This window comes from Schistocerca piceifrons, chromosome 3, assembly GCF_021461385.2.
Source record: "Schistocerca piceifrons isolate TAMUIC-IGC-003096 chromosome 3, iqSchPice1.1, whole genome shotgun sequence".
NCBI classification, from domain to species: domain Eukaryota; kingdom Metazoa; phylum Arthropoda; class Insecta; order Orthoptera; family Acrididae; genus Schistocerca; species Schistocerca piceifrons.
The window spans coordinates 583341251-583364615 of record NC_060140.1 but is presented as its reverse complement, the minus strand read 5'-3'; the positions used below and the strand labels follow the sequence as shown (position 1 = coordinate 583364615).

Below are 23365 nucleotides of genomic sequence, written 5' to 3'. Positions count from 1 at the left end.
ATTATAGTCAATACGTTATGATATCATGATAATAACATACACAAAACATACCGTACATTTTGAAATACGCTTATATGTTTGTTGATGTCCTTGTGATAATATAGAATTTTTTCACATCTATGAATAAAAGTATATTTCATTACCTATTTTGGTTCCAGGCAGGAACGCCATAGCGGGCTGGAGTGGCCGAGCGGTTCTAGGCGCTACAGTATGGAACCTCGCGACCGCTACGGTTGCAGGTTCGAATCCTGCCTAGGGCATGGATGTGTGTGATGTCCTTAGGTTAGTTAGGTTTAGGTAGTTCTAAGTTCTAGGGGACTGATGACCTCAGCAGTTAAGTCCCATAGTGTTCAGAGCCATTTGAACCATTTTTTTTAACTCCATAAATAATGCGAACGGGAAAAAGGATATCCAACGCCGTTTACGTTTCACTGGGTGTTTTAAAACGAATTTTTTGTATGTGCTTTCCAGTTTTTTATTACTGTTTAATTTGCGTAATATTATTTACATTCATCTCAAGCTGAAATAGTGTAACCAAGACGAAAGAGTGTCACATCTGGAAAAAGCACAACAGCAGCAAGCTCTAGACGCCGGTGGTGTCATTGATCCACTGCCTGATGTCGGCGTTGGCGATGTTGGCGTAGACGCTGGGCCAGCCGGGAAGGGCACAGCCGTTGCCCCAGGAGGAGATGACGCCCACCAGCACGCCATCCAACACCATGGGGCCCCCATAGTCGGGGCCACAGCGGTCGCGGCCGCCGCCCGGCCACCAGGCGCAGATCTTGCGGACGCTCACCTTGCCCAGCCCGTCATAGGCGGCACTGCAGTTGTCCCGGTCCACGATATAGAGCTGCACCATCTGCAGCTGGTCCGCCAGGTACCCGCCGTTCCAGACTGTGCCCCAGCCAGTTATGGTCACCAGCGTGCCGGCCTCAGGCTCCACTGTCGTCAGCGGAATGGGCTGCTCAGACATAGCAAGCAAAAAGAGAAGTCATCACAGAGATCGCCCAAAGATAATAAGAGAATGTGTTGGTAATTGTGCCGTCCAAGCCTCAGAAATCTGGCCAAACACTGACTTTAGACTTTCGCCACGAAATTAAATGTAATATTAGGACGTTTGTAAGTAGGCTGTTTAGGTTCTTATATTGGTAACGCCACCGTCACGTAGCGCTCTGTATGAAAATCACTGGCTGTGCTGTGTGCAGTCTCTGGCTGGGTGGCATTGTTGGAATTTGCTATTGTAGTGTTGGGCAGTTGGCTGTTAACAGCGCGTAGCGTTGCGCAGTTGGAGGTGAGCCGCCAGCAGTGGTGGATGTGGGGAGTGAGATGGCGGAGTTTTGAGAGCGGATGATCTGGACAGAGACAGTAAATTTGTAAGACTGGATGTCATGAACTGCTATATATATTATGACTTTAGAGCACTATTAAGGTAAATACATTGTTTCTTCTCTCTCAAAATCTTTCATTTGCTAACTATGCCTATCAGTAGTTAGTGCCTGCAGTAGTTTGAATCTTTTATTTAGCTGGCAGTAGTGGCGCTCGCTGTATTGCAGTAGCTTGAGTAACGAAGATTTTTGTGAGGTAAGTGATTTGTAAAAGATATAGTTTAATGTTAGTCAGGGCCATTCTTTTGTAGGGATTATTGAAAGTCAGACTGCGTTGCGCTAAAAACATTGTGTGTCATTTTAGTGTTGATCAGAATAGGTAAAGAGCGGAATGCGAAATTTCTGAGTACGTTCAGTTCTGCTCAGCTGTTTGAAAATCAAATAACGTAGGGGCTTACCAGCACAGTAATCCATTAATTTTTCTAAGGCGACGTTACACGTTGTAGAAACAATGGACAACTCCAATTAAAAGAGTATCTTCAGAAAGAAAACAATATTTACAAAGTATCCAGAATATGTAAGAAACCCAGAATACTTTCAAAGTACACTGACGGGAGTAAATCGCAACACAAAAAAATTTTTAATGTAGTGTAATGAAATTTTAGGAATACATTTATCTAGGTAATATATTTATGTGAATAGCATCGCAAATCATGGGCTAATGTCAGTGTGAAATAAGCCATTACAAATGTAAAATACTGGTACATTAATAATAGGTGTAACCACCAGAATGCCGAATGCAAGTACACAGACATTCATGCATTGTGTTGTACAGCTACCGGATGTCAGTTTGTGGGATGGAGTTCTACGCCTGTTGCACTTAGTACAGGGACGGTTAATCCTGTTTCTCAGTGAGGCTGGAGCTGTCGTCCAATGATTACCCATTTATGCTCGACTGGGGACAGATCTGGTGACCGGGCAGGCCAAGGCAACATATCGACACTCTGTATATCATGTTGGGCTACAACAGTGGTATGTGGGCGAGCATTATCCTGCTGGAAGACAGCGCCTGGAATGCTGTTAATGCATGGTAGCACAACAGGTCGAATCACCAGACTGACGTACAATTTTGCAGTCAGAGTTCTTGGGATAACTACTAGAGTGCTCCCGCTGTCACATGAAATCGCACCGCAGATCATAACTCCAGGTGTATGTCCAGTGTGTCCAACACGCACACAGGTTGGTTGCAGGCCGTCAGCTGGCCCCCTTCTAACCAACACTCGGTCGTCACTGGCACCGAGGCAGAAGCAGCTTTCATCAGATAAAACAACAGGCCTCCACCCAGCCCTCCAATGAGCTCGCGGTTGACGCCACTGAAGCTGCAAACGGCGATGCTTTGGGGTCACTGTAATGCACGCTACGAGGTGTCTGGTCGGAGCTGTCCTCGAATTAACCGATTTGTACCAGTTCGTTGTGTCACTGTGGTCCCAGCTGCTGCTCAAATGGCTCTGCAGAAGCAGTACGATGCGCCAGAACCTATGCCGAACACGATGGTCTTCCTTCTCTGTAGTGCCATGGCCGTCCGAAGCCTGGTCTTCTTGCCACACTTCCGCTGCCAGCAGTCATGTACAGTGGCTACATCCCTGACAGGTCTTTCAGCAATATCACAGAAGGAACATCCAGCTTTTCGTAGCCCTATTACACGACCTCGTTCAAACCCAGTGAGGTTTGTCGCCTTGAAGGATTTCTTGACTAACATCAACTCGTCACGTCGAATCTCAAAGGTAACTAATGCTCACGACCGTTACCCTTTAAAGCAAACCTGATTTGCATCCTCATTGTGGCGTTACTAGTGTCACTCTTATGCAGCTGGCGGAAAATTTGAATAAACATATAGAAATCATCTATCAGATGTAGAAACACACCTGGTAACTTGCATTTATGTTGCACAACGCCCTTTTAATGTTAGGTTTTTCTTTATTTTTTGTCTTTAGTGTATAAAGAGTCCCGTAGCATTTCAAGGAATGTATCTTTTAAATTCAGACTGTAGAATATGATTGCCTTGTAGTGGACGACTGTTGTTGCACACACAGATATATCGTAGCACAAATACTGTCTGCGGCTGAAATGCATGATTGCGACGGGTATATGGTAGCGAGTTTTGTGAAGTGTTCTACACAGAATAGCACATGGTGTTGTAAAAACATTCTCATTAATTCAGTTATATCAGTATAGTAACTGTGACTCACTTGAAGAGGTTCATGCGATGTAAATGTATTAAATATCTCTTCAATGCTGTGACACTACCGAAATAATACCGGTCAAATTCTCCATTTCTACATACACGGTACCAGTAGCTGCAGTATCAACAACTAATTAATACTGGCACTGTGTATGTAACTATTGAAACGTATTTCTTCGTCGCCATACAATCTTCGTTTTATTCAGTTGGAACACCAGTGGCAGCCTGTTTCTCGCTCGCAATGTGATGTGACGTCTTAGTGCAATTCTCACGAGATTTTTCCTCTTTCTCACCAGTGGTATGCATAAAAGATAAAAGAAACTAGGAGAATCAATAAATGGCGAACTATAAAACCCAATCATTATGCCAATGAAATCTACTGGTAAGGCGTTATTTTTCGAGGGGGCATTAAACAATCGACGGACGCAGGGTGGATGGGAGCGAGGAAAAGGACTTTTTCCCCAAGTTTCCCCAACTCTACACCTCACCCTTCTCAGGAATTTTTCTCAGCTGCTTGCTGTATGCGTATCACCCTTTCAAACTATGGAACTCTCTGTGTTTGCGAAGCTTGTTGACACTCGGTTCGGACAAAAGGAGCACTGGTATCGCCAAACACTTCCGTGGAATTTGCTCTGCAATTGGTCACATGAAATGACGTCAGAGGACTTCCCCTCTGAGGACAGGGGTGAATAGAACTCGACGGGCCGAATCACAGTGGTGTGGATTATCCTCAGAGCTTGTCGCAGGTAGTGGTGTGCAGTTAGCAACACCTGCTCGCCGTAATGGTAATCTGTGCTAATCAGAATATATTATGTAGTCGTTTAAAGCAGCGTTCAACTAATTTTCGATCTGAATTGATTTCATAAGTTTCAGTCTGATCTGAATTTACGTTTTTGAAACCAGTGCCACCTCACAGTGTGCATGCTTTCAACTTTTTAGTTTCCACATCTCGTGATGCATTACTTCAACTGACTAAGAAGTAAAACTGATTAAAAATCGTCATCTATGCTCACGCGCGAGTTTCGTAACGCTCCTAATCCACTGTTTTTCTTGTGATCGTATTGTTACAAATTAGATAACCATGACGAGATGCCTGCTTTGTTTCGCCTGCGCCAGTCTCGCGTGAAGGCGCATGTAACGCAAAGAGCTTTGCCAACTCTGGTAACCATTTCGTTTGTATTCTCACACGTATAACATTTGCGTGACCACCTTCATCGCCAGACATGACAACTCGCGACCTTTACTAAAGGTAAATACCAACAATAAGAATCTTTTTGCTACGCCGCTGAGCTCAGAACGAAAATCTATGTCGTAGCTGAAGAAGTAGCGACTAATCGGTTGCCTAATTACCAACAGAAGTCACATTAAACCTTAAAAAAAACATGATTTCACGACACCAGAATATGCACTGTGAGTCATCAAATTAAACATATTGCTGCAAGCTATGGTGCCTGCAGTGTGGTTTACTGATTAGCGTCACTGCTTGGTAGCTATGATCGCCGGCTCAAATACACCCACCAAAGATTTATAAAAAAAGCAGCTTAAAAGACATAAAGGCAAGTCCGCGGTCCTGACTGTATACCAGTCAACTTCCTCTCACAGCATGCTGATACAATAGCCCCATATTTAGCAAACAGAAACAACCAACCGCTTGTCGAAATATCCGCACCTAAAGATTGGAAAGTTGCGCAAGCTACACCAATACCCAAGAAAAAAACAGGAGTAATCCGCTAAATTACATACCCATATCATTAAAGTCGATTTTCAGTAGGATTGCGGAACATATACTGTGTTCGAACATTATGAGTTATCTCGAAGAAAATGATTTATTGACTAACAGCCAACACGGATTCAGAAAATATCGTTCTTATGAAACACAACTAGATCTTTATTCTCACATGTAATTAGTGCTATTGACAGGGCTTTTTATGCGGTACCTCACAAACGACTTCTAATCAAATTGGGTACCTATGGCTTATCGTCTCAGCTGTGCAACTGCATTCGTGATTTTCTATCAGAAAGGTCACAGTTCGTAGTAACTGATGGAAAGTCATCAAGTAAAACAGAAGTAATATCTGGTGTTCCCCAAGGAGGTGTTCTACTCCCGCTGCTGTTTCTAATACACGATTTAGGAAACAATCTGAGAAGAACTCGTAGATTGTTTGCACGTGATGCTATGATTTACCTTTTTATAAAGACATCTAACCTTTAAAACAAATTGCAAAACTATTTACACACGATATCTGTTGATGAGAAAAGTAGCAGTTGACTAGTAATGATGAAACGTTTGAAGTCATCCACATGAGTACCAAAAGGAATCCTCTAAATTTCAATTACATGATAAATCACACCAGTTCAAAGGCTGTAAAGGATTACAATCATGAACACAGTGGAACATCATAGAGTGAGCATAAATCGGTCCAGAATCTTACTCGTAGTGCGAAACAATCGTTAAGTGAAACAATTTATTCCTTATAAATTAATGTAAAATACATCAATGCGTTCCATGCATAAAAGTACTAAAAGTTTTTATCTTATTCGTGACATTTATTCAAATTATATATACACCTATTATGTTGAAACATCCCCTTAGAAAAATTTATGAATTACTGTGCTGGTAAACCTCTTACGTTATTTGATTTTTAAACAGCTGAGCAAAACTGAACGTACTCAGACATTTCTCTCTTTACTTATTCTGATCATCACTAAACTGACACACAATATTTTTAGCGCATCGCAGTCTGACTTTCAATAATCCCTACAAAAGAATGGCCCTGACTAACAATAACCTATACCTTTCATGAATCAATTACCCCACAAAAAATCTTCGTTACTCGAACTACTGCAATACAGCGAGCGCCAATACTGCCAGCAAAATAAAAGATTCTAACTATGGAAGGCATAGTTAGCAAATGAAAGATTTTGATAGAGAACAAACAATGTATTTACCTTAATAATGTTCAAAAGTCATCATATATATAGCGTTGGTATGTTGATAGACACACAAACAAACACAAACACACACGCAAAATTCAAGCTATCGCAACCCACGGTTGCTTCATCAGGAAAGAGGGAAGGAGAGGGAAAGACGAAAGGATGTGGGTTTTAAGGGAGAGGGTAAGGAGTCATTCCAATCCCGGGAGCGGAAAGACTTACCTTAGGGGGAAAAAAGGACAGGTATACACTCGCGCGCAAAACTCTTTGCCTTTACATATGTCTGCTTGTGTCTGTATATGTGCGGATGGATATGTGTGTGTGTGTGTGTGGGGGGGCACGCGCGCGAGTGTGTACCTGTCCTTTTTTCCCCCTAAGGTAAGTCTTTCCGCTCCCGGGATTGTAATGACTCCTTACCCTCACCCTTAAAACCCACATCCTTTCGTCTTTCCTTCTCCTTCCCTCTTTCCTGATGAAGCAACTGTGGGTTGCGAAAGCTTGAATTTTGCGTGTATGTTTGTGTGTCTATCAACGTACCAACGTTTTCGTTTGGTAAATTACGTCATCTTTGTTTTTAGATATATTTTTCCCACGTGGAATGTTTCCGTTCATGACATCCAGTCTCACAAATTTCCTTATTCTGACGGACACACGTCCAGATCGTTCGCTCTCAAAACTCTACCATCTCTCTTCTCACATCCACCACTGCTGGCGGCTCACCTCCAACTGCGCAACACTACGCGCTGTTCACATCCAACTGCCCAACAATACGAGAGCGAATATTCCAACAATGCCAACCAGCCACAGATTGCACACAGCACAGTCAGTGATTTTCATACAGAGCTCTACGTGGCATTACCAACATAAAAACCTAAACAGCCTACTTACAAGGTACTTTATTATTCACGACACATAACTAATTCTTTTTTTCTAGGAAAATATCTTTGGTCATTTCTTTCTGCCGACGCTTCTATACATGGCAGAAACACGACACAGAATTATCGTGAAATAAATTTGTAGCGCGCCTAGCCTCTGCTTTGTTGGGGTAATTCCCATGCTTTCAGCATTTCTCTTCCTACACGAGAAGATTGCTGCTTTGCTATTACCGTCTCAACCTCCTCCACCTACCCCTCTGCAGAACTCCTCTCCACAACTTCCTGTTGTGAAACACACTGCAACTTCACAAGCTCTTTGGTGGTCATTTCTTGGCTGTGATCTTCCATAGACTCATCGAGATCATTGGTATCCACTTCTAGTCATATGCTCTTGGCCAAAGATAAAATTTCGTTGACTACAGGCGCCACAGGGACTGACGCAAATGCCTCAGTCACATTCGATTACGCACTCCGGCCAAAGCTTCTGGGGATGTGGGGGGTGGGGGCGGGAAGGTGGAACCAAGGACACACAGGGAAGCTTTCTTGAAAAGGTGTCTTTCTATAGGTATGACGGTATCCGTCGGTCCACCGATGTGATCTGCGAGTGTTTTGAGTGTTGTGTCAGATATGAAAATAGCTTCATCACTAAACAGTCTTAATGGTACTACTCCGCGATCACCAAGTAGGCAACGCCGAATTCCAAATTCCTGCCTTCATCTTCTTCTCGATAGATTTTAATCCGCTGTAAATAATTACAGCGGTTGTGCGTACGTAATGTGCGCCATATTCTTGTGCATGGAACATCGGTAAGTGCATTAATTGTTCGTGTTTTTGTTGAAAGACTTTATTCTACCAATTCAATAGTGTGTTCTACTTCATCCAAGCTCTGTTTATTTGTACGAACAGACGTGATATTACTGCTGCGCGCCAGTGCCGTGGGTTTTTGTGGTAACACGAGTAAACACTATTGAATCTGGCACTGTGCGGATAGGAAATCGTCAGCCGTGTTCCCTACAAGTAGCAGCAGTAGTATTGCCGCTACAAAACCCATACACGAAATACCATACCGGCATACTCAGAAATTGTAAGTACATGCGGCATGCTTAAACGATACAGTAGAACAGCCTAACAAATCAGAATAATAGTTTAAAAATTCAATTATTTAAACTGAAGCCAACTTCGCAACTTTAAGTATAAACAAAAATGACAATCGATAAATAAACCCATGGCAACTAGTGCGCCAACACCGCAATGAATACATATCTCTCCAACCAGCTGTAATTCTTTTACCAATAAAAACTGGACCCATGTTAAATGGAATGATTAATTCGAATTAGTATACACTGCCATCTCCTAAAATATTTACTATTTCTCCTGAAACATGGTCTGAGGACCCCGCGAGATTCTGTGCAATTAGCAGACGCAGTAGAGTCGATACAGTGGAGAATTTGGCTTGGCCACAGCCTAAGTTCTGTAACTGACGAAGAAATTCTTTTATCACTGCATATACTTTCTTGATCGGAAGACTCTGTGGGAATTTGAAAGCAAAGCAAGGCAGCCATGGCAAGTTGTAGCTTTGCGTTTATTGGTGGCGCAGGCGATAAAATAAAGCATGTGAAAGGTAAGATATTCGCTATTGAAGCACAGTGCCCCACGGTTTAAAGTTTTCATGCAAGCCTATTACAAGTACTGCGTGTATTCTTCAAAGACTGAAACAAACTAAGGCTAGAGCCTCTGAAAGACTGTATCTGTGTGTCACAGCTCGTAGGGATTGGCTCACGGGAGAGCGTCAGCGAAATCTTAGAAGAAAGAAAAAGAAACAGAACCTGAATATCGAGCAAGTCACCTTGCGAAAGCGTAACTACAAATTTTCAAGAACAGTATCAAGTGAAGTATATGGAGATATTCTTCACATCTCTGCATATCGGCCACGTTGCGAAATGTACAGCAAGATTAGAATATTTACATCACACTCATGGACATTGGAGCAATAATTCTTCTCACACTCTATATTCTACTTGATGGGGAAATAATAGCAAAATGAGTACACTCTGCCATATACTTCAGTGTTTCACAGAGTGTGTATGAATCTGTAAATGTTTATTATGTTCTGCCCTTTCCATCACAGCGCAGAGTTTTACGGTTTCTTGAAACTGTATGAACACAATACGGATCTACATGAAAGTTGTATACGAAACATGTTAGAATAGAAATTGTATTTATTCCGTGGATCCAAAGTGAACAAAAAAATTCGACAGATTCCAAGTCAAATGGTTCTCACGGACGTGGGACAAGAAAAAACAAGACTACAACATATTTTCATTTGATTCGCATTGTGAAGGGACAGATCAAGATAAGATGGATAGTTTTTATGAGGCACTCAGTGATGTAGTTGTTAGAGTAAAGGACAAGGACAGTGTTCTGCTCATGGGTGATTTTAACGCCAGGATTGGAAATCGAACAGAAGGGTATGAAAAGGTTATGGGTAAATTTGGAGAGGATATGGAGGCCAACAGGAACGGGAAACAACTCTTGGATTTCTGTGCCAGTATGGGCTTAGTAATCACAAACTCCTTTTTTAAACATAAGAACATTCACCGGTATACTTGGGAAGGCAGGGGAACCAGATCTGTCATTGACTATATAATAACAGATCAGGAATTCAGGAAGGCTGTGAGGGACACACGTGTATCCAGGGGATTCTTTGATGACACTGATCATTATTTAATCTGCAGTGAAATTGGAATTGTGAGGCCGAAAGTGCAGGAGGTCAGGTCCATATGTAGGAGGATAAGAGAGGAGAAATTTCAGGATAAGGAAATCAGGCACAAGTACATAACAGCGGTCTCAGAAAGGTACCAGTTAGTTGAATGTAGTCAATTACAGTCATTGGAAAAGGAATGGACAAGGTACAGGGACACAGTACTAGAAGTGGCTAAAGAATGTCTTGGAACAGTAGTGTGTAAAAGTAGGATGAAGCAAACAGCTTGGTGGAATGACACAGTTAAGGCAGCCTGTAATAGGAAAAAGAAGGCGTATCAAAAATGGCTACACACTAGAACTCAGGTAGACAGAGAGAGTTATGTTGAAGAAAGAAACAAAGCCAAACAGATAATTGCAGCATCCAAGAAGAAATCTTGGGAAGACTTTGGAAAAAGGTTGGAGACTATGGGTCAAGCTGCTGGAAAACCATTCTGGAGTGTAATTAGCAGTCTTCGAAAGGGAGGTAAGAAGGAAATGACAAGTATTTTGGACAGGTCAGGAAAACTGCTGGTGAATCCTGTGGATGCCTTGGGCAGATGGAGGGAATATTTTGAAGAGTTGCTCAATGTAGGTGAAAATACGATCAGTAATGTTTCAGATTTCGAGGTAGAATGGGATAGGAATGATGATGGAAATAGCATCACATTTGAGGAAGTGGAGAAAATGGCCAATAGATTGCAGTGCAATAAAGCAGCTGGGGTGGATGAAATTAAGTCGGAACTCATCAAATACAGTGGAATGTCAGGTCTTAAATGGCTACACAGGATAATTGAAATGGCCTGGGAGTCGGGACAGGTTCCACCAGACTGGACAAAAGCAATAATCACACCAATCTTTAAACATGGAAACAGAAAAGATTTTAACGACTACAGAGGTATCTCTTTAATCAGCGTTGTGGGTAAAATCTTCTCAGGTATTGTTGAAAGGAAAGTGCGAGTATTAGTTGAGGACCAATTAGATGAAAATCATTGTGGGTTTAGGCCTCTTAGAGGTTGTCAGGACCAGATCTTTAGCTTACGGCAAATAATGGAGAAGTGTTATGAGTGGAACAGGGATTTGTATCTATGCTTTAGAGATCTAGAAAAGGCATATGACCGGGTTCCTAGGAGGAAGTTCTTGTCTGTTCTACGAGGCAAACTTTTGCAAGCAATCAAAAGGTCTTTACATGGATAGTCAGGCAGCAGTTAGAGTTGACGGTAAATTGAGTTCATGGTTCAGAGTAGTTTCAGGGGTAAGACAAGGCTGCAACCTGTCTCCACTGTTGTTCATATTATTTATGGATCATATGTTGAAAACAATAGACTGGCTGGGTGAGATTAAGATATGTAAACACAAAATAAGCAGTCTTGCATATGCGGATGACTTAGTTGTGATGGCAGATTCGATTGAAAGTTTGCAGAGTAATATTTCAGAGCTAGATCAGAAATGTAAGGACTATGGTATGAAGATTAACATCTCCAAAATGAAAGTAATGTCAGTGGGAAAGAAACATAAACGGATTGAGTGCCAAATAGGAGGAACAAAGTTAGAACAGGTGGACGGTTTCAAGTACTTAGGATGCATACTCTCACAGCATGGCAACATAGTGAAAGAACTGGAAGCGAGGTGTAGCAAAGCTAATGCAGTGAGCGCTCAGCTACGATCTACTCTCTTCTGCAAGAAGGAAGTCAGTACCAAGACTAAGTTATCTGTGCACCGTTCAATCTTTCGACCAACTTTGCTGTATGGGAGCGAAAGCTGGATGGATTCAGGTCACCTTATCAACAAGGTTGAGGTTACGGATATGAAAGTAGCTAGGATAATTGCAGGTACTAGTAGATGGGAACAATGGCAGGAGGGTGTCCACAATGAGGAAATCAAAGAAAAACTGGGAATGAACTCTATAGATGTAGCAATCAGGGCGAACAGGCTTAGATGGTGGGGTCAAGTTACACGCATGGGAGAAACAAGGTTACCCAAGAGACTCATGGGTTCAGCGGTAGAGGGTAGGAGGAGTCGGGGCAGACCAAGGAGAAGGTACCTGGATTCGGTTAAGAATGATTTTGAAGTAATAGGTTTAACATCAGAAGAGGCACCAATGTTAGCACTGAATAGGGGATCATGAAGGAATTTTATAAGGGGGCTATGCTCCAGACTGAACGCTGAAAGGCATAATCAGTCTTAAATGATGATGATGATGATGATGATGAAGTAATAAAACTGTTTACAGAACACGTTTATGCATAATACATCAATGAGCATGTGATAGTTCTTAACACTGTTGTAGCTCTGAATCACCAAAATAACACTTCTATACAATAATGACTTTACTACATTGGAGATGTGCAGAGATATGATTTTACTAAGACCCACACTGTTTGATATTATTAATAATATACACATCTTTTGGTTCTACTAGAAAAATTGTCACTGCATTAGAAGGAATTAATTGCTAATGAATTCTTCAAACTTTTCCAAAACTTGACATGATATGGTAGTTAGCAAGTTAATGATATTATGCAGTCTTCCATAACGGACACTTGATTTTATCAGTTGAGTCATTGGTTGGAAAAGAGACATATTAATTACAATAAATTGCATTAAGGAATAAATATATTGGGAAGCAACAGTTATTATTCACATTACCTTGAAAAGAACTCTGCAAGACGTTCTTGAGTTCACAACAAACGACAGAAAACAGAATGAGAGTAGGCAAAGCATATCGGCTTTTTAAATTTTTTGTTTTATCTGGATATACATATCATTGAATATAGAGATTTGTTTAGGTGCTTAAGGCAGTTCTGTGATTTGCTCTTTCCATCTAAATTTATTGTGTAACTAGCTGCTACGAGCAGCTGCAGTTGCATGTCAGTACTTTTGTCACGGTGAGTGATGGTGAGTAAATAAGCTGTTGTTCACACAATAACGTCGGCTGTCTGCCTGGTCCGATGAGCATAGCTAGTGACGTGCGCCTCCCCCACCCCCCCCCCACTTTACCCCTCTCCCATCTCCCCAGTGCCCAAGACGCGACATAGCGGCATGCGCAGCGTTGTTGCCGAGTGGCATGTGCTAAGTAAAGGGGGCAGGAGCGCACATCCGTGCATCGTGCTACTGAAGTAACTACGCATCATACAACATGGATATTATACAGCAAATTTAATCACGTTAATACAATTGCGGACATGTTGAATCCCCTACTTCACACTCTTAGGGGAAGATTTTCTTTCTTTACTTTATGAAGTAGCCTATTTTCTTACCCAGGGCTCGAACTACCCCCTTCCCAAATTTCATCGAAATCATTTCAACAGTTTAGTCTTGAAAATATAAGAAATAGAGTTACTTGACCGTTTAATAATACTAGTATGGACTGGATTAAACATATTGAGGATTGTAGAAGCAACTACACCTACCAATTCGTGGGAAATAGCAGGAGAAACCATGGAGGTAGTGACCACATTCAAATATCTCGGTTCCCAGATCTCTGCTGATGGCGACTGCAGCCATGAAATCCGGAGACGCCTGTTGCTCGGTAGACAGGCGATGTCAAACCTTGACAAGGTTATAAGGTCCAGAGATATAACACTAGAAACAAAGATCCGTATTGTGAGGGCTATGGTCTTTCCAATTGTGATGTATGGATGTGAGACCTGGACCATTAGAAAGGCTGAACGGCGAAGAATTGACTCCTTCGAATTGTGGTGTTGGAGGAAGCTTCTTAGAGTTCCATGGACTGCAAAGAGAACCAACAGGTCAATATTGGAGCAAATAAAACCAGATTTCTCCCTGGAAGGTCTAATGTTAAAACAAAAGCTGACCTACTTTGGACACACAATGCGAAGGTATGCCTCGCTGGAAAAAACATTAATGCTGGGGAAGATTGAAGGAACTAGAAGAAGAGGACGTCAGAGGACGAGATGGATCGATGGCATCACAGAAGCAATGTGTTCCCACCTGGAAGGTCTACGGGAGAAAGTGCAAGACAGGAAAAAGTGGCGTGATTTGGTTCATGGGGTCACGAAGAGTCGGAACCGACTAAACGAATAGAGAGAGAGAGAGAGAAGCATGGTATTCATTATGTTGAATCCTTTTGCATACCATGCATCAAGCCGGCCGAAGTGGCCGAGCGGTTCTAGGCGCTATAGTCAGGAACGCGAGGCCGCTACGGTCGCAGGTTCGAATCCTGCCTCGGGCATGGATGTGTGTGATGTCCTTACGTTAGTTAGGTTTAAGTAGTTCTAAGTTCTAGGGGACTGATGACCTCAGCAGTTAAGTCCCATAGTGCTCAGAGCCAGCCATGCATCAATCAATAAAAGCGTTTTCACAAATACGACCTAGTTCAAACGTCACAGAGTAAACAGCCGTTTTCAAAGAGTAAATATGTTTCCCTATGGCATGTTATATTCTTCAACTACTACTACTACTACTACTACTACTACTACTACGACACGATCAGGCCTAGTGGACCAAACGCATGTACAAGTTTCCTCCTCCACTGTATTCTGTCCATTGCTGCTATCCGCCATCCGTCTACATCTATTGACACTTGGTTTAAATCTTCATGGAGTCCATCCCTCCAACGCTTCTTGGGTCTCCCTGGCGGTCTCTTTCCTGTGGGTGTGAAATCCAGGAGCTTCCGAGGCCATCTGTGATCCCCCATCCGGGTCACATGGCCGGACCACTGCATTCGTTTGGCTTTGACAGTTCCCGCTATGTTGGGCTGCTGGTATAGTTCCTCAAGCTCTTGGTTGTATCTGATCCTCCATTCCCCTCTATCTACATCCAGAATTCATCAAACGAGATAACACTTTAAATTACGATATCTTGATTGTGCTGAAATAAAGTCTGTTTGCTCCCCCATACTACGCTCAAGTTACCTGTGAACACACCTCGAAAATTTGCCTAGTAGTTTGAGGGATAAGCGTTTTCAAACAGACAAATAGATACGAGGGGTCTAGACAAACTTTAAACCACGATAGCTTTTTCTCGTGATCCGATTTTATGAAATAGAACATATACGTTGCCGCAAGCTGCGCTCAACTTTCCTGTGAAAGCTGTATGAAAATCCGTCTAGTAGTTTTGGAGGTTAGCGTTTCGAAACAAAACAGACAGACACGACGTTTCTACAGCGTCGTCATTAGTATAGACATAGTAGATTGTAAGCCCATGAATTTAACTTTGTCATCTTCTTCTATCTATTTGTCACCGCAGTTTTCACAAATACTTGGGAGTAAACCTCTTAGAAGTTCTAAATTGCATCTGTTGTGCTTTTCAAAATTTGGCGAAAAGGCATTGGCTAACAAATATTTATTAATTTACCTGAATTTTCTCATTGAAGGTGAAGGTGCCCAGAATCTGCGCTGCTCCGATGTCGTAGTCCATGGAGGTGGAGCTGTAGTGGCTGTTGTGGGCGGTCTTGGTGACATTGTAGATGATCCCATCGCTCTCCCGGATGGACGTGCCGACGCGTACGAAGTAGTACGAGGGGTCGAACTTTTGTACGCACTCTGCACAGGTCAGTACCCAAGTCTCGCTGATGATGATGCCGCCGCACTTGTGCTGGTACTCGAACTGAATGGACGCCATCCACGGGTAGTCCTCGATGTCGACGCCGGTGCCATTCACTATCCGTGGTGCGCTCTGCACAGTTAACCAACACGAGGCCACTGTTAATGCACACACTACGATCTTCCACATGTTTGTGTCTACAGTTAAGATGTTTATGGAGTCCAGCTGAGACACTTTGGCGACTCTGTGAAGAGCATGTATATAAAGCTGCTGATTAGATTAAAGTAACACTTCACTTTAATCGGTTCGACTATTGTGATAAGAAGACGAGTGTGTCCATTAAAAAGCTCTATATGCTTTCTTCTGGGAAGTGATCTGCACGCGGGCATGCTCTGCCGGTTCTTTGAATTGCCTCTGCCTCTTCCGTTTGATTGTCGGCTCCCAGCTTGCACCGAACGATTTCCCTCCTCCGAGGGGGCGTAGTTGTTGCTGGTAAGGCGCAGACCCGCACGCCGGCCGACATCACACCGGTTCTACACTCCTGGAAATTGAAATAAGAACACCGCGAATTCATTGTCCCAGGAAGGGGAAACTTTATTGACACATTCCTGGGGTCAGATACATCACATGATCACACTGACGGAACCACAGGCACATAGACACAGGCAACAGAGCATGCACAATGTCGGCACTAGTACAGTGTATATCCACCTTTCGCAGCAATGCAGGCTGCTATTCTCCCATGGAGACGATCGTAGAGATGCTGGATGTAGTTCTGTGGAACGGCTTGCCATGCCATTTCCACCTGGCCCTCAGTTGGACCAGCGTTCGTGCTGGACGTGCAGACCGCGTGAGACGACGCTTCATCCAGTCCCAAACATGCTCAATGGGGGACAGATCCGGAGATATTGCTGGCCAGGGTAGTTGACTTACACCTTCTAGAGCACATTGGGTGGCACGGGATACATGCGGACGTGCATTGTCCTGTTGGAACAGCAAGTTCCCTTGCCGGTCTAGGAATGGTAGAACGATGGGTTCGATGACGGTTTGGATGTACCGTGCACTATTCAGTGTCCCCTCGACGATCACCAGTGGTGTACGGCCAGTGTAGGAGATCGCTCCCCACACCATGATGCCGGGTGTTGGCCCTGTGTGCCTCGGTCGTATGCAGTCCTGATTGTGGCGCTCACCTGCACGGCGCCAAACACGCATACGACCATCATTGGCACCAAGGCAGAAGCGACTCTCATCGCTGAAGACGACACGTCTCCATTCGTCCCTCCATTCACGCCTGTCGCGACACCACTGGAGGCGGGCTGCACGATGTTGGGGCGTGAGCGGAAGACGGCCTAACGGTGTGCGGGACCGTAGCCCAGCTTCATGGAGACGGTTGCGAATGGTCCTCGCCGATACCCCAGGAGCAACAGTGTCCCTAATTTGCTGGGAAGTGGCGGTGCGGTCCCCTACGGCACTGTGTAGGATCCTACGGTCTTGGCGTGCATACGTGCGTCGCTGCGGTCCGGTCCCAGGTCGACGGGCACGTGCACCTTCCGCCGACCACTGGCGACAACATCGATGTACTGTGGAGACCTCAAGCCCCACGTGTTGAGCAATTCGGCGGTACGTCCACCCGGCCTCCCGCATGCCCACTATACGCCCTCGCTCAAAGTCCGTCAACTGCACATACGGTTCACGTCCACGCTGTCGCGGCATGCTACCAGTGTTAAAGACTGCGATGGAGCTCCGTATGCCACGGCAAACTGGCTGACACTGACGGCGGCGGTGCACAAATGCTGCGCAGCTAGCGCCATTCGACGGCCAACACCGCGGTTCCTGGTGTGTCCGCTGTGCCGTGCGTGTGATCATTGCTTGTACAACCCTCTCGCAGTGTCCGGAGCAAGTATGGTGGGTCTGACACACCGGCGTCAATGTGTTCTTTTTTCCATTTCCAGGAGTGTAGTTCCTAGGGTAATGGAAATGAGCGTTTGGCGTCATTGACCGGGAGGCCCCTTGCGGGGCAGGTCCGGCCGCCTTGGTGCAGGTCTTATTACATTCGACGCCTCATCGAGCGACCTGCGCGCCGGATGGGGATGAAATGATGATAAAGATAGAGCAACAGCCAGTCCCTGAGCGGAGGAAATCCCCGACCCAGCCGGGAATCGAACCCGGACCCATAGGACGGCAATTCGTCACGCTGACCACTCAGCTATCGGGGCTGACGTTCCTTGGGTAGCGAGACACGGCCAACGGCTGTGTTTCTCTCTGGGGTTGTTATGGTGGCCGTGGATGCGGTGCTGGCTGTTCTACCACAAATGTTGACCTCAACTGTCTTCACTGCGTCGCTTCTCGATGTTCTGCCGCAGCATCCTGCAGTGCAGAAGACGGCAGTTGATTGATAAGATCATGCACTACCTAAGTGACAGTGATATCATTCAGGATCTGCCACTCTGCTATGCAACACAGAATCTCCTCGACATCGAGTCTTTTGTGCCAAACCAGTTGCTGCCGATCAGTATCAGCAAAATAGGCATACAACAGACATCTGGAAATAGTATGTTCTGACGTGCCTTCTTCACCACAGGAACACTCGGAGGTAGGTCTTCTACCAATTCGAAGCCATTAGGCGCCAGACAAGAAGTGCACCAGGCCTCCTGACGGACTCAGGGGTCACATTCCCCGTCTGTTTTATATTTGGCAGAAAACCTTAGGCGCACCTAGCTGTTTAGAACTCATCCCGTCGTTTCTGCCACAGGTGGAGGATATAATTGCGAATTTTATGCTTCCCTGTGGCCTCTATTCCTATTAAGTTCAGCAGTTATTGGTATTGTCCCTTCTTCAGCCAATATATCGCCTCTTTTCTCCGTATCTGGAGATCGAGCGGACATGTTCCAAGTATTACTTGCAGCACCTCAACTGACACAGTGCTAGCTCCCGACAGCTGAACAAGTATTCCACGTTGCACCCTGTTATCTGTCAAGTTGGTGTCCTGAGCAGAAGTCTGTGCGCCCTGGCACTCACGTAATATCCCAAGATCAGAACAGCGTCATGTTACGTTCTTATTGTTTGCATTGATAGCCTTTAATCGTAAGTAGCTGGACTAATAATTTTGTACATTATGTTCCTACCTGTCTTGCTCCTTTCTTTAATATACGCACTATAATTTTTCCTTTCGTCCAAGAAGTCGCTTAAGTATCTGATGACGGACTTTCTGTTTGTGGATCTGTCGCTTAATTTCATCATCTCTTATCTTTGGTCTCTGCTGTGCGCAACGGATCGTTCCAGTGTAATGTGAAAAGTCAAATGCATTAACACATGGCAACATTGATGGTCACCACCATACTTCGTCTGGCATACACTCCAACAAGGTAAGGGGGATGATCGGCCCGTGAACGACAGTGCTTGATACGAATCTGATCCAAAAATCCTCGCGCGAAAATGCGATTTTCAAGGCATCATATATTAGGTTATACCGATCACAGAGATAATAGCTCACATGTTTTGGCTAGCCCTTGGCCTAGCGACTATTTGTATACCTATCGGAAGAATAGGCACACTGTAAAAGTCCTACAGCATATGGTCAAAATTTAAATATTACACACTTCCTGTAGCCCAGACAATTTAAGCAAATCGACTGGTTGTTTTGCATTACAAATGGTCTAGGATGGACTTCAGGCGACTTACAAAAGCATCATTTTTCCGTGGGTGGTGCCAAAAAACAGCAAAAAACAGTTTTAGGCATTTTTCAGCGTGGGCCACAATTATCTATATTACTAACTGCAGGAAATGGCTCAAATTTTAACTCTACCGTCTTTAAGCATTCATCTAGAAACACCATTTTCTTATTTTCCAAAATGTTGCATCAGTTATCAAGATACACCCAAAAACCATCTTTTTTGGGTACCAAAAGTACCAATTGTGGGCATACCACTTTTATATTTTCTATTCATGGCAAATAGTCGAAATTTTTGCTATATGCTCTTAAGATAATGTTCTCGGGGACCCCCGAAACATTTTCCGATACCATTATCCGTTACCGAGATTCAGAGATTAAAATTCACCGTACTTATGCACGTTTTTATGTGCGTAACATCCAGTCTGAAGCGTAATGCAGTTTTAACTGACCTGGTGAAAACATGACAAGAGTTCTGATGTCACCGAAGGGTTTCTAAGGTCACTAGACTACGTTTTTAAGCTCCATTTTTTCGCCAATAAAGCTTTATGAAGTGCTATCTCTGTATAACGGGTATTTCACGCATATACAATCTGTCTTGACGTGGAAATTATTCGATGGTGCCAACTGGCGGCGTAAGCACCTTATAAAAAATTATCCACATGAAATACATTCGCACTGCAAATACAAGCAACCATCAGCTGTATGATGGAATGGTGACAATGAAAATTTGTGCCAGATCAGGACTCGAACTCGGATCTTCCAGTTGTCGTGGGCGGTCGCCTTACCATTAGACATCAGAGCGCGATTCACATTCAGACCCATGCTTTCATATATCGTCAACCATGTGTCTCCAACCTGCTCTCGCTCATTCATTATGTATATTCCCGTACAGGAGAGACATTTGAATGAAAGTCACTTGCACGGTGTCGGCGGATAAAAAAGATGAAGAGTGCCAGTGTTGTACACAAGTACGATGTATGCATTTCATTACGGCCGTGGTCGTTGCAGTGTGTGTTCGTTCGGATGTTCATGTATATCCGAGGAAACAGTGCATTGTGAATAGCACAGGCGCTGCAGTATCGTATCTTATCGTAAAAAAATATTTTGTCGTACGAAATTCTTTGTACTTGCAAATCGAGCACCGAAGTTTTTGATATGTACTTCAGATGTAGCCTAAAATATTATGAGTAGTGTAAAGTGAACTTGTTTTGGATGGTAGTCCTGCGCATACTTTAAACGAGAGGAAGCATCTATTCTGTGGTGTGTTCAGCTTTTACTGTACATTTGTAGTACCTGCATCACTTTAAAACTTTTGTTTTTGTTCTTCAGACGGCGGCTTTAAATTTTTTTTAAATTTAACTTGGGACTCATTCTGTATTTGGACGAAACGAATGACGAAGATTAAGTAAAGCTGGAAAGACATAAATTCAGTGAAATATGTCTAATAGTATTTTTACTCCTTTAAGGTACAAATAATAAGCCAAGAGTTTTCAAATAATTGTGATCGATGCCCAAAGTATCCATAAAAAATGTAAAAAAAGACAATTTTATGTTAATCTTGTGTTATGCATAGTTATTTGTTGTTTATATTTTTCGAAGTATAGTAAATGTATCGAAGTAGGTAAATAAATTATCGAAACTTTACTGACCTATGGAAGCAGTGTCATACAAGCAGCGGGAACGAGCTGAAAAATTCTCCTGTAGGAGCATAAAAAAGACGAATATGGTTCACTTTAAAAGACTGTGGCAGAAAAGTGGGGACCCAACTTCCTCATTCCGCCTACCTCGCCAAAAATTTTGACATGCCAACAAATTCGCGCTTTTTGTGCTGAAAGAGAGTTTGAAAGAGACCGTGACTGTGGAAGAGAGAGGAGACAGTGCCAGTGGGAAAGAGAGAGGAGACTTTGGTGGTGGGAGGAAGAAAGTGGCAGTGAAAAAGAAAGGGAGATGGACGAAGACAACAGCAGTGGGAGCCAAAGCGAGGGGAGACATTGATGGTCAGTGAAAGATAGTGGCAGTAAAAGGGAAGAAGAGATGCATGGAGATAGAAGCAGTGGGAGCAAAAGAGAGAGGAGTCATTGGAAATTAAAAATAGAGACGAGTCGAGATCATACATAGGCTTGGAAGTCTGGAGCCTCCGAGACCGGCGAACTATAACAGATATTGGGACGGCACATTTTGGACCGATATTTCAATCACTTGAAAATAGGGGAAAAATAAATTGGTACCACAAGATTTTTTTAGCTGCCGAGTTATGGTGGAGACAGTGGCAGTGGGAAAGAAAGACAAAAGGAAGCAGTGTAATTGAGACAGCAAATGGTGGCAATGTGATATACTGGAAATCAATGGGAGAAAAAGGAGACAATGGGAGAGAGTCATACATAGACAGTGGCAGTGAGAGGGGGATGCCGAATATGTAGGCCTAACTACAAAGACTCTATCTATTATTCTAAAATAGTGAAGCACCATTATATCTCATCTCGGTCTCTAATAAAGTGGTCAAGTTATTCGTCATCTCTGTGCTTGTCCAACTGTGGTACAAAGTGAACTACTCTGGCCAATGTCCAGCCCAGCTTCTGGTGCTCGTTTGAATTTTGAGAACGGTTGGGTTATGATACGTACAGAAATTGGCGATTAAACGTTTGAATTCGTAATAGAGCAGAGTTTCGTTACGTGAAAGCGTCCAATTTCAGCTCCCATGTTTTTGGAAGTGAATGCTTGACGCCAGCGGACTGGTCCGCTACGTTCGGCCTTTTAAATAGTCAGCCCCCTCACCTTCAACGTTAACGAGTTTTTTCTCCATCCTTACAACTTCACAACGACAAATATTCCGAGACTCAAAACTCACTGGCCTCTAGTAGTTGGCTTACGCCATTCCTGTATTGTTTCTTTCCAACATCTTGTCACCCCCCCCCACCCCTCTTCGTTGCTCAGTGATAATTAAACAAGCTATGTATTCCCTCTCACTACCCACCTCTGGTAATTTTGTTTCAGTTCGAGGATTCCAGAATGACATCCTCAATTTGAGACCATAAAATTGAAGATGGGTGTTTTGTGACAGGAATATCTGGCTAACACAGATCTTAGCATCACTTTTGATGCACTTCAGATGCACTCACTGATATTCTTTGTCTCGTTTTATGTGGCAATGTTTATCCATTTTATAATAAACTTGGGCTTGAATTTGTTTCTTATTTCCTCCCGTTATTCTATCGTTAGAGTACTACTTTCTTTTTCATTTACTTTTGCTTTATTTGTGGATTGTTGGACCAGGTGGGTCGTTTCTTTACTTACATCTTGATGATAAGTATTTCCACAGTGTCTCACTCACTCACTCACTACACTATCAAACACAACAGTAAAAACTAGCAGTACTTATATTTAAACAGCAGTCAAAAAAACAAACCATACTATACAGAGACGGCAGATAAAAAATTTGTTTTATATTATAAAGGATTTTTAAAAATATTTTACACATTCTCAAAAAATGAAAAAATAGAGAACCCTTATTTTACACTCATAATAACGAAGGATATTGTTTAAGAAAATACTAAATTTACATCATCGATATCGAATAAGCTCTATTGAGGCAGGTTATATCATTAAGTCACAGTCTACTGTCCACACATCCTTCACTTATTGTCTACGCTGTCCTCCTGAGACAATGAATCACATGTGTCTGATAGTTTTTGAACATGTCCTTTGGCACCTGAGATTCAGCTGTACCAACACACATGGGTCCACGAATGCCTATCTCAAGCTCCTTCTCCTTATAACATCTCACATGTTCTGTGGTATGCATTTTGTGCCCAGGGAACTGAGCAGTTTGTTTAGAGGCCCACTGGTGTCTACCCCTGCATCACTGAAGTGACACTTCCATCAGCAGCTGAAGATGCTATCATGTCCAAGCATGCAGTCTGGAGTGCATACTCCTGCATGCTCTTGGTAGCCTGGCTGCATTTGTCATGCTTAAGCTCATTTCTTAGCCCTGATGTTACGCCTGAGTTGGACTCAGGATGGGAACTTGGCACTTGGCACTTACCTTTCCAGCAACTACTACAGATCTCAT

General features: G+C 43.4%; 1 protein-coding gene across 1 annotated transcript; it reads right to left on the bottom strand.

Annotated features, from left to right (window-relative positions):
• Positions 1-583: 583 nt before the first annotated feature.
• Positions 584-23365, bottom strand: LOC124788855 (trypsin-2-like). The gene is made up of 3 exons (XM_047256139.1): positions 23339-23365; positions 15435-15755; positions 584-961 (listed from the first exon to the last, which is right to left on the bottom strand). Exons 1-3 carry the CDS (start codon positions 23363-23365, stop codon positions 584-586), a joined length of 726 nt encoding a protein of 241 aa, XP_047112095.1.

What these genes read in the sequence shown, in the direction of transcription:
- LOC124788855 (XM_047256139.1), bottom strand. Translation starts at nt 23,365, where the DNA reads ATGAGATCTGTAGTAGTTGCTGGAAAG. An exon ending in CTGTAGTAGTTGCTGGAAAG is followed by an intron (nt 15,756 to 23,338) that starts GTAAGTGCCAAG and finishes TTAACTGTGCAG; the next exon opens with AGCGCACCACGGATAGTGAA. An exon ending in CCTTCAATGAGAAAATTCAG is followed by an intron (nt 962 to 15,434) that starts GTAAATTAATAA and finishes ATGTCTGAGCAG; the next exon opens with CCCATTCCGCTGACGACAGT.